Below are 12,760 nucleotides of genomic sequence, written 5' to 3'. Positions count from 1 at the left end.
GAGCGGATTTAGGACTGATTTGAGGAGGAACTTCTTCACCCAAAGGGTTGTGAATCAGTGGAATTCCCTGCCCAGTGAAGCAGTTGAGGCTACCTCATTAAATGTTTTTAAGGTAAAGAAAGATTTTTGAACAGTAAAGGAATTAAGGGCTATGGTGAGTGGGCGGGTAAGTGGAGCTGAGTCCACGAAAAGATCAGCCATGATCTTATTGAATGGCGGAGCAGGCTCAAGGGACCAGATGGCCTACTCCTGCTCCTAGTTCTTATGCTCTATGTTCTCATAGCAGTTAAGCTCATGCTATATCTATTGCCACACACCACGAGTTAAATGAATAAGAAGGTGATCGCACTTTGAAGGAATCCAGCAAGGCAGGACAACATGACAAGATGGTCCATAAGACTTCTTACTCAAAGCCCTCAAAGTACCAGCCCTGTTCACAAAGAAAATTACAGCACAGGGAACAGGCCCTTCGGCCCTCCAAACCTGCACTGATCGTGCTGCCCGACTGAACTAAAACTCCCTACACATTTACTAATTACCCTCCAAAAAACTACCACAAATTTCAAAGGAGAGCTAGTGTAAAATCCCGCACCAATTTAACATCTTGTACCTGTTCAGATACCAAAATTAAAAAAGCCCAGAAGCTGGGATCTGTATACTGTTACAGTACCCCAAGGCTCCTCATACCTTCCATACCAACTCACCATGTCTCCCTCATAGGCAGAGCTTAGGAGCATGTGGAGATGAAATGAGCTTCTAAAAATCTCACTCTACACAGTTGACAGTGGAAAAAATGCCCATTCATGAAACCGAGTCAAAGCTAGTGTGACATGAACCCAAGATCCTGGTTGAGGTCGTGATACGCTGCAGGAAAGGATGTCCCGGGACATGGTACATTGGAGAGACCATGCAGACGCTATGACAACGGATGAATGAACACCGCTCGACAATCACCAGGCAGGAGTGTTCCCTTCCTGTTGGGGAACACTTCAGCAGTCACGGGCATTCAGCCTCTGATCTTCGGGTAAGCATTCTCCAAGGCGGCCTTCACGACACACGACAGCGCAGAATTGCTGAGCAGAAACTGATAGCCAAGTTCCGCACACGTGAGAACGGCCTCAACCGGGATCTTGGGTCATGTCACACTATCTGTAACCCCCACGACTTGCCTGGGCTTGCAAAATCTCACTAACTGTCCTGGCTGGAGACAATACACATCTCTTTAACCTGTGCTTAACCCTCTCTCCACTCACATTGTCTGCACCTTTAAGACTTGATTACCTGTAAAGACTCGCATTCCAACCATTACCTTGTAAATTGAGTTTGTGTCTATATATGCCCTGTTTGTGAACACAACTTCCACTCACCTGATGAAGGAGCAGTGCTCCGAAAGCTGGTGCCACAAATAAACCTGTTGGACTTTAACCTGGTGTTGTGAGACTTCTTACGATACAGAATGCCCACAGTCCCATCCTTGGGAGTTGTCAGTCTAGAATTAGTGGATGAAGTCTCAGGGGTTGGTCTTGAACCCGTTACCTTCTGAGTCAAAGGTTCAATGTGTTACCACTGAGAGAAGCCAGTAGTTCCCCCTTTAGTATCTCATTGTGGCATTCGTTACTTTGACCGAATGTACTAGCTGAATGTACTATTCCAAACTATGTTTGATTGAAGCGTTCTGTAAGAGTGAGGCATGTGTAAGAATCTGTGACCAGTAGCTTTTAGTGATGAAATGTATTACTGTGCCTTCTCAAAGATAATTAACATTTGAATATATTCCCTTTCTCTCTCTCTCCAGAACAGAGAAAATTATATCCGCACCTGTAAACTCTTCCCTGATGGACGTAGTCTGATTGTAGGTGGAGAAGCCAACACCATTTCCATCTGGGATCTCGCAGCTCCAAGCCCACGAATAAAAGCGGAGTTGACCTCATCAGCTCCCGCTTGCTATGCACTGGCCATTAGCCCAGATGCCAAGGTCTGTTTCTCCTGCTGCAGCGATGGAAGCATTTTTGTCTGGGATTTGCACAATGAGACACTCATCAGGTGAGTTGGTTTTGAAGATCTGGTGTAGGTGATGGTGGAGAGAGAAAGGAACGGTTTGATTTGTAATGGTTGTGAACACTGGCTTAGCTCGTTGATCATTTTATACTCTGGGTTTTCTCTGTTTAAATGCTACACTTTCTGTCTCCAGAACTTGTTCCCCTGTAGTCACCCTTTCTTCCTCCCTGACGCTTGTGTGTTAACTGGACTCTCGCTGCCTCTCATCCACTCATGCAATAGCATAACCCAAAAGATGCTAACATAGAAACATAGAGGATAGGAGCAGGAAGAGGCCATTCGGCCCTTCGTGCCTGCTTCGCCATTCATTATGATCATGGCTGATCATCCGACTCAGTAGCCTAATCCTGCTTTCTCCCCGTAACCTTTGATCCCATTTGCCCCAAGTGCTATATCCAGCCTCCTCTTGAATACATTCAATGTTTTGGCATCAACTACTTCCTAGTAATCAGTTCCAGGGCTCACCACTCTTTGGGTGAAGAAATGTTTCCTCACCTCCGTCCTAAATGGTCTACCCTGAATCCTTAGACTGTGACCCCTGGTTCTGGACTCCCCCACCATTGGGAATATCCTCCCCGCATCTACCCTGTCTAGTCCTGTTAGAATTTTATAAGTCTCTATGAGATCCCCCCGTTCGTCTGAACATATGACTTGCCTGCACCATTTGGATAGAGTAAGGGCCCGGAATTCTCTGGCCATTCACGTCCAGCCACCGCTGCCAGCGAGAGCAGAGGGTGGCACGGTGGTACAGTGGTTAGCACTGCTGCCTCACAGTGCCAGGGACCCGGGTTCGATTCCTGGCTTGGGTCACTGTCTGTGTGGAGTTGGTAACCTTCTCCCCGTGTCTGCGTGGGTTTCCTCCGGGTGCTCCGGTTTCCTCCCACAGTCCAAAGATGTGCGGGTTAGGCTGATTGGTCATGCTAAATTGACCTTTAGTGTCATAGGAGGTGAGCGAGGGTAAATGCATGGGGTTATGGGGGTAGGGCCTGGGTGGGATTGTGGTCAGTGTAGACTCGAGGGCTGAATGGCCTCCTTCTGCACTATAGGATTCTATGATTTTGGCACTCGACTAAATCTATTCACTGCAGCGGGACCGGAGATTCCCAGCAAGGTCGAAAATCTGGCCCAGGCTCTTTTGCACATTCCATCAAGTGTTCCTCTCCAGTATTTTCAGAGGCGCTCCGAGAAACTAGGTGGCGGAACAAGGTTGGATACGGATCATTTAAAATCGCTTTATTTCACTGTTATGCTTTCACTATCCATACAGTTCGCCTCTGCCCAATAATACAAACCAATAAAGATATAATGCTCAGTGCATCACCTCAATTGCTTTAAAAAAAGCTACATTTTATTGCTTATGACTGGCAGCATGTGTGGTTGTTCCTGTCATTTAGCACTCGAGGTTACCAACCACTTCAAATCCCTTCAGTGCAGGAGGAGGCCACTTGGCCCATCGAGTCTGCACTGACCACAATTCCACCCAGGCCCTATCCCCAAAACCCCAGGCATTTACCTTGCTCGTCCCCCTGACACTAAGGGGCAATTTAGCATTGCCAATCCACCTAACCCGTACATCATAGAAATCATAGAATCCTACAGTGCAGAAGGAGGCCATTCGGCCCATCGAGTCTGCACCAACCACAATCCCACCAGGCCCTATCCCCATATCCCCACATATTTATCCACTAATCCCTCTAACCTATGCATCCCGGGACACTAAGGGCAATTTAGAATGGCCGATCAACCTAGCCCGCACATCTTTGGACTGTGGGAGGAAACTGGAGCACCCGGAGGAAACCCACGCAGATACGGGGGGAACGTGCAGACTCCACACAGATTGTCACCCGAGGCCGAAATTTGAACCCGGGTCCCTGGCGCTGTGAGGCAGTAGCACTAACCACTGTGCCACCGTGCCACCCAATGGGTATGAGATGTTTATCGATTGCTGAGACAGATTTTAAAATTGCCTGTTGTGCAACGGGGAAACAGCCTCCGTGCACATCCCGTCACCATCTTCCCACCCCTGTTCTACCATCTCATCTCCCCTTTCCCAATGGAGGGGGGGGCGGTGGGCGGTGATGGTCAATCCCTATCGTGAAAATTGGGATTTCGTGTTCACTTCCAAACCTCAGTCCAATTTTTTGAAAGCTCGACATGCTGACAGTTATTAAGTCACGGAGGTAATGGCCTAGTGGTATCATCGCTAGACTATTAATCCAGAAACTCAGCTAATGTTCTGGGGACCCTGGTTCGAATCCCGCCGAATGGTGATGATGGAGTTTGAATTCAGTAAAGAAAAATCTGGAATTAAGAATCTACTGATGACCATGAAACCATTGTTATTGGGCAATAAATGCTGGCCAGCCAGTGACGCCCATGTCCCACGAATGAATAAAAAAAATACTTTAAAAAAAACCCACAGCGCTAACACTGTGTACAGCACTGTACTTTCACTCTGTAAATGAAACCATTGTCGATTGTCGGAAAAACCCATCTGGTTCCTTTCGGGAAGGAAATCTGCCGTCCTTACCTGGTCTGGCCGACATGTGACTCCAGAGCCAATGCAATGTGGCTGACTCTCAACTGCCCTCTGAAATGGCCGAGCGAGACACTCAGTTCAAGGGCACCTGGGGACGGGCAATAAATGATGGCCCAGCCAACAACACCCATGTCCCAACGATTAATTTAAAAAATATCAACTCATCCATAAATATAAAACTCTGCAATAACTGTGTTTTAAATCTAGTCCAAACTTTTGGAGTGGCTTTTCATCAGGCCCCGGATTTGCTGAAGTGATGACTACTGCTGGAAATGTCTGCATCAAACTGTTGTTTCTGAGTCTTTTTATAAACCCTTCTTAAAGTGTGCGTGGTTTTTGCTGCGCCACAGACCATCTATTTACAAAAAAAAGTTTATAATCTGCATGCATCAAATATAAACAGTGCGTGGATTGAAGATTTGACATTATACACCCACCTGATTTTATTTTTTTTCCCCCTCCATAATGGATCTGCGCCACTGACTGTTTTGTGCCCTCATTGAAGATCGATTGCACCCTCGCTGGCTCCTTTTAAATGTGGTGCCTGAATCATTGATATTGCTGTGTTACCATCTTTAACTGTTCAGTCATCTGCTTCTGCTCCATCACCACAAGTTGATGAGTATTTCTATCTGTGGTGTCTTTGTTTCTGCTGGGGAAGGACTATTACATGTGTGGGGTGTTCACATTCCCACCAAAGCTAGTGTCACAAGTAAGGCTTACATTAACACTGCAATGAAGTTACTGTGAAAATTCCCCTAGTCGCCGCACTCCGGCGCCTGTTCGGGTACACTGAGGGAGAATTTAGCACGGCCAATGCACTCTAACCAGCACGTCTTTCAGACTGTGGGAGGAAACCGGAACACCCGGAGGAAACACACACAGACACTGAGAACGCGCAGACTCCGCACAGTGACCCAAGTTGGGAATCGAACCCAGATCCCTGGTGCTGTGAAGCAGCAGTGCTAACCACTGTGCCATCATATGCATTCTATCATAGTAAATGTATTGTGTTGGTGGGGATGGGGAAGGGGGGGGGGGGAGAGACAGAATGAGTGGTTGGGGTAGAGAAAGGAAGTGATTAAAATCCTCCCTCATTCTTCTAAATTCCAATGAGTCTAGTCCTAATCTACTCAGTCTCTCCCTCATAAGCCAACCCCCTCCATTCTGGAATCAACCTAGTGAATCTCCTCTGCACCCCCTCCAGTGCCAATATATCCTTTCTCAAGTAAGGAGACCAAAACTGTACACAGTACTCCAGGTGTGGCCTCAGCAACACCTTATACAGCTGCAACATAACCTTCCTATTTTTTAAACTCTATCCCTCCAGCAATGAAGGACAAAAATCCATTTGCCTTCTTAATTACCTGATGCACTTGCAAACCAACTTTTTGCGATTCATGCACAAGAACACCCAGGTCCCTCTGCACAACAGCATGCTGCAATTTTTTACCATTTAAATAATAGTCCATTTTGCTGTTATTCCTACCAAAATGGACGATCTCACATTTACCAACATTGTACTCCACCTACCAGACCCTTCCCTGCTCACCTAGACTATCTGTATCCCTTTGCAGACTTTCAGCATCCTCTGCACACTTTGCTCTACCACTCATCTCAGTGTAATCTGTGAATTTTGACACACTACATTTGGTCCCCAACTCCAAATCATCTATGTAAGTCGTAAACAATTGCAGTCCCAACACTGATCCCTGAGGCATGCCACTAGTCACTGATTGCCAACCAGGAAAACACCCATTTATCCCCACTCTTTGCTTTCTGTTCGTTAACCAATCCTCTATCCATGCTAATACATTGCCCATAACACCGTGCACCTTTATCTTATGTAGCAGTCTTTGGTGCGGCACCTTGTCAAATGCCTTCTGGAAATCCAGATACACCACATCCACAGGTTCCCCATTGTCCACTGCACATGTAATGTTCTCAAAGAATTCCACCAAATTAGTCAAACATGACCTTCCCTTCATGAACCCATGCTGCGTCTTCCCAATGGGACAATTTATATCCAGATGTCTCGCTATTTCTCCCTTGATGATAAATTCAAGCATTTTCCCCACTACAGAAGTTAAGCTAACTGGCTGATAGTTACCTGCCTTTTGTCTACCTCCTTTAAACAATGGCATCACATTCGCTGTCTTCCAATCTGCCGAACTGCCCCAGAGTCCAGTGAATTTTGGTAAATTATCACGAGTGCATTAGCTATTTCCCCCTCCATCTCTTTTAGTGCCCTGGGATGCATTCCATCAGGGCCAGGATACTTGTCCACCTTTAGCCCCATCAGCTTGCCCAACTCTACTTCTTTAGTGATAGTGATCGTTTCTAAGTCCTCACCTGCTATAGCCTCCTTGCCATCAATTTTTGGCATGTTATTTGTGTCTTCCACTGTGGAGACCGACACAAAATACCTGTTCAATGCCTCAATCATTTCCTTATTTCCCCATTTCCCGTTATTAAATCCCCCTTCCCATCCTCTAAAGGACCAATGTTCACCGTAGCCACTCTTTTTCATTTTATAAATTTGTAGAAACTTTTGCTATCTCATAGAATCATAGAAACCCCACAGTGCAGAAGGAGGCCATTTGGCCCATCAAGTCTACACCGACACCAATCCCACCCAGGCCCTATCCCGGTATCTGTTTTTATATTCTGAACTAGTTTACTCTCATAATCTATCATACTTTTCTCTATAGCTTTTTTCGTGGCTTTCTGTTGACGTTGAAAGATTTCCCAATCCTCTTGTTCCCACTAATCTTTGCCACTTTGTATGCATTTTCTTTCAATTTTAACCCTCCTTTATTTCCTTAGATATCCATGGCTGATTATCCCTTGTTCTACAGTCCTTCCTTATCACTGGTATATACTTTTGCTGAGCACTGTGATAATTGCTTTGAAAGTCCTCCATTGTTCCTCAATTCTCCCACCATAAAGTTTTAGCTCCCAGTCTACCTTAGCCAACTCCTCTCTCATCCCATTGTAGTCTCCATTGTTTAAGCACAAGACACTGGTATTGGATTTTACCTTCTCATGCTCCATCTGTATTTTAAATTCAACCATACTGTGATCGCTTCTTCCGAGAGGATCCCTAACTGTGAGATCATTAATTATTCCTGCCTCATTACACAGGGCCAGATCTAGGATAGCTTGCTCCCTTGTAGGTTCCATTGCATACTTTTTGAGGAAACTATAGCGGATACATGCTATGAACTCCTCCTCAAGGCTGCCTTGACTGACCTGGTTTGACCAATTGATATGTAGATTAAAATCCCCCATGATAATTGCTGTACCATTTTTACATAAATCAGTTATTTCATTGTTTATTGTTCGCCCCACCATGACTACACCTATCAGTGAATTTTTCTCCTTACTATTTCTAATATCCACCCAAATGGATTCAACCTTTTTCTCCATTGAACCTATGTCATCTCTCACTACTGTCCTGATGTCATCCTTAAATATCAGAGCTACACCATCTCCCTTACCTTCCTGTCGATCCTTCCGAATAGTCTGATACCCCTGGATATTTAACTCCCAGTCGTAACCACCCTGCAACCATGTCTCTGTAATGGCCATTAAATCAAACTCATTCGCCATGATTTGTGCCAGTAACTCATTTACCTTGTTTCAAATGCTTTGAGCATTTAGGTGAAGTGCCCTTATGCTAGTTCTTACACCTTTTAGAATCCTAACATCTCCTGAATTCTCCGTCCTTTTAACTTTATTCATAATTTTCCATGTAGTTTAAACCTTCTCCCCACATGCTAACCTGCTGCCTTGCTTCCCATTTAAACATTACGCTTCCCATAGTTTTATCCTCCACCCCCCCATAGCCACCGCTAGTTTGAAGTCCTTGTCACCACCCTATGTATCCTTTCCACTGGAACACTGGTCCCAGATCGGTTCCGATGAAGACCATCCCAACAGCAAGGATCCCTCCTGTTCCAATACTGATGCCAATGCCCCATGAAGCAAGACCCCTCTTTCCCGCACCACTCCTTTAGTCACATGTTTACTTCCCTAATTTTCTCATCCCTATGCCAATTTGCACGCGACTCAGGTAGTAATGCAGAGATTATAACCCTTGAGGACCTGTTCTTTAATTTAGCACCTAGTGCCCGATAATCCCCAAACAGGTCCTCTTTCCTAGTCTTGCCTATGTTGTTTGTCCCAACGTGGACTTCAACAACTGGATCCTTCCCCCTCCCACTCCAGTGTCATATCAAGCCGGTCAGAGACATCCCTCACCCTGCCACCGGGCAGGCAACATACCATATACCTCACTCTTCTAAACTCCAGTGAATACAATCCTAACCGACTTAGTCGCTCCTCATATGACAGACCTGCCATCCCAGGAACCAGCCTGGTAAACTTTCGCTGTACTCCCTCTATAGCAAGGACATCCTTCCTCAATGTATCCCAATACGTGTGACCATAATAAAATAAATCAAATCAAATCAAAAACCACAGTGGCACCCCAATAGATCTGGTCTTTTCCCCCCTTTTCTCTTTATTTTCCTACTTTCTTGAACTGTGCTGCACGAATGGCTTTGACTTACATTTCACAACTTGGCGGGAAGAAAACAATTGGAGACAATCTGAAAACAAGGAGGGGTGATGCTGACCTGTGATCGCACGACTTGATGACGAAGCTTTCCTGTCGTGGAAATCGGGGGGGGGGGCAAATTGTGAATCCTGAAACCGAGATTGAATGTGTTTTTGAGAAAATAATTCTTATGCCAGCACCTATTGGTGCCTCTGCGATGCAGTTTATTGAAGTTTTGCTTTAATAACGGATGCTTAGAACACAGCTGGTCCTAATTGGACAGGCCCAACATTTCCTGGCTCACTTCCTTTTGCCAAGTGGCCTGTGTCTCCACCCTCCCCGACTCCCCCCCCCAACCCCCCAATGACTCTTGACAGTTGCTGCCAACCCATTACTGCTATCAAAACCTTGATGTCAAACTCATTTTTGCCCTCTGCGCACAATAACCACGATGTGTTGTGTTTGTCTTCACAAGAAGCATTTTTAAAAATCTTAGATAATAACTGGGAGGAAACCAGATCACTCACTCACTCTCCTCACACACAACCTTTTTCACCCCTGGCAACTATGTTTCCTGTTGAACACATTTGGTTGCCACAATGCTAAAGTCCGCAAGTAATTTGTCATCGGGTTATTTCACACTGTTCACACACGCACGCACACACAATCATTTTCTGTTCTTTTTTTCCCATCCCCACCCTCCGCCCCCGCCACTCTGCTTTAGTTTTTCTTTCGAGTTCGGGAACATTCTGATAGTGGGCCAAGTGGACACATGTTGAGACCTGATTTAACAAAGTCTGCAGAGGATGCTGAAAGTCTGCAAAGGGATACAGACAGTCTAAGTGAGTGGGTGAGGGTCTGGCAGGTGGAGTACAATGTTGGTAAATGTGAGGTCATCCATTTTGGTAGCAATAACAGCAAAACGAACTATTATTTAAATGGTTGAAAAATTGCAGCATTGCTGCTGTGCAGAGGGATCTGGGTGACCTTGTGCAAGAACCACAAGGAGTTGGTTTGCAGGTGCAGCAGGTAATTAAGAAGGCAAATGGAATTTTGTCCTTCATTGCTACAGGGATGGAGTTTATAAACAGGGAGGTTATGTTACAGCTGTATAGGGTGCTGGTGAGGCCACACCTGGAGTACTGTGTACAGTTTTGGTCTCCTTACTTGAGAAAGGATATACTGGCACTGGAGGGGGTACAGAGGAGATTCACTAGGTTGATTCTGGAGTTGAGAGGGTTGGATTATGAGGAGAGACTGAGTAGACTGGGGCTATACTCATTGGAATTCAGAAGAATGAGGGGGGATTTTATAGAAACATATAGAATTATGAAGGGAATAGATAAGATAGAAGCAGGGAAGTTGTTTCCACTGGCGGGTGAAACGAGAACTAGGGAGCATGGCCTCAAAATAAGGGGGAGCAGATTTAGGACTGAGTTGAGGAGGAACTTCTTCACACAAAGGGTTGTGAATCTGTGGAATTCCCTGCCCAGTGAAGCAATTGAGGCTACCTCATTGAATGTTTTTAAGGCAAGGATAGATAAATTTTTGAACAGTAAAGGAATTAAGGGTTATGGTGAGCAGGCGGGTAAGTGGAGCTGAGTCCACAAAAAGATCAGCCATGATTTTATTGAATGGCGGAGCAGGCTTGAGGGGCCAAATGGGCTACTCCTGCGCCTAGTTCTTATGTTCTTATTTAGAATCCTGTTCACTCTCCGGGAGCCCAAATGGACTAAAAATACCAGCCCTCCAGGATAAACAGATTTGGCTACATGCAGCCATACTGCACCTCAGACAGGCAATCCAAAGAGAGAACAAGAACAGTACAGCACAAGAACAGGCTCTTCGGCCTTCCAAGCCTGCGCCGATTACATTGTCCTATCTAGAACAACCGCTTATATCCCTCTATTCTCCGTTTGTTCACATTTTTATCATGATAAGTCTTAAATGTGGCTAACGTAACTGCCTCAACCACCTCACGTGGCAGTGCATTCCAGGCCCCCACCACCCTCTGTATAAAAAAAAGACTTCCTCCGCACATCTCCACTGAGCCTTTTCCCCCTTATTTTGAACTTGTGCCCCCTTGTAATTGTTATTTCTGCCCTGGGAAAAAGCTTCCAACTGTTCACCTTATCTATACCCCTCATAAGTTTATGAACTTCTATCAGGTCGACCCCTCAGCTTCCATCTATCCAAGGAGAACAATCCAAGTTTATTCAATCTCTCCTCGTAGCTAATACCCTCTGTACCAGGCAACAGCCTGGTAAAAATACTTCCTTTTTTTGTTCGTGAATGAGATGTGGGTGATAATTACTGCCCCAGCCCTAATTTTCCTTGAAGAGGGGCTAATGAACCACCTTCTCCAACCTCTACAGTCTGTGAAAAGTAGGCACAGCCGCACCCATCATTTCGACTCAGTGACAGTGAAGGAATGGTGATACTGTTCCAAGTCAGGATGGTATGCAACTTGGGAGGTTTGCTGCTCTTGGGTCTCTAGGTAGCAGAGGCTGCGGGTTTGGGAGGGGCTGTTGATGAATCATATTATAAATATGGAACTTGGCAGGACCAAACCTTAGCCCATCCTATGCATGTCATTTTCTGCAGAGCAATCCAGTCAGTTCCGTACCTCACGCTGTATTTTAAAAAAATTATTTATTAGTGTCACAAGTAGGCTTACATTAACACTGCAATGAAGTTACTGTGAAAATCCCCTGGTCGCCACACTCCGGTGCCTGTTCGGGTACACCGAGGGAGAATTTAGCACGGCCAATGCACCTCACCACCATGTCTTTCGGACTGTGGAAGGAAACCGGAGCACCCGGAGGAAACCCACACAGACACTGGGAGAAGGTGCAAACCTCACACAGTTACCCAAGGTTGGAATTGAACCCGGGTTCCTGGCGCTGTGAGGCAACACTGCTAACCACTGTGCCACCCGAACATTACATTTCCATGAACATTATATTTTCCCTTTTCGAATTTCTCAAATAAGACAAGTTTAAAATTATTTTTAGAATTGCACAAAAATGCCAAATCAACCCTCATCACTCCATCTCTATTTTAACAATTTATTACCTCATCAAAAACACATATTGTTCCAAAACATCTGTGTTGATACAGTGCCTGCAGTCTATGTTCAAAGATTCCTTTGAGGTCACTTAAGATTGTATTTAATACTCAGGTTCCAATTGGGTGGCACTTTACAAATGCCAATTTTCCTGACCCTCCCCGCTCCCACCCCCGACACTTGACCTCTTATTGTACAGTCTGCAAGAGGCAACAAGCGAGGTCAGACACTTTGGCAGGAATTTTACTGCCCTGCCCCATCACAGGAATTGTAGCGGGCGGGACACGGACCACGCAAAGCTCCGTTGACCTCGGGCGGGGATTTCCAGCCTTGGGGCGAGCATGGCTGGAAAATCCCGCCCATTATCTGCAATGAGAAGGGGCAATTTTCCTGGCTGGTACTCTTGCACCTCCTAGTGGTTGGAGTAAGTGATTTAGCAGAGTGACTGAGAGCAGCTTCCTCTGGTGAGCGGAGTGAAAACAGAAGTATACAGGCACTTTTGATCAAGTCCTTATCATCTCCTTATCGGCGAGCT

General features: G+C 45.7%; 1 protein-coding gene across 2 annotated transcripts in view; it reads left to right on the top strand.

Annotated features, from left to right (window-relative positions):
• LOC144479507 (transducin-like enhancer protein 1) overlaps nt 1–12,760 on the top strand; it is a 230,071-nt gene that overhangs the window by 189,986 nt on the left and 27,325 nt on the right. For both annotated transcript variants that reach the window (XM_078198239.1, XM_078198240.1), the window contains one exon: nt 1,796–2,043. In XM_078198239.1, coding sequence (XP_078054365.1) covers nt 1,796–2,043 — 248 coding nt within the window. The remainder of the gene's footprint in view (nt 1–1,795; nt 2,044–12,760) is intronic.

Source organism: Mustelus asterias, chromosome 26 (genome assembly GCF_964213995.1).
Source record: "Mustelus asterias chromosome 26, sMusAst1.hap1.1, whole genome shotgun sequence".
In the NCBI taxonomy this organism is placed as follows: domain Eukaryota; kingdom Metazoa; phylum Chordata; class Chondrichthyes; order Carcharhiniformes; family Triakidae; genus Mustelus; species Mustelus asterias.
Note: the sequence above shows the minus strand (reverse complement) of the source record. Positions and strands in the feature narration are given on the sequence as shown.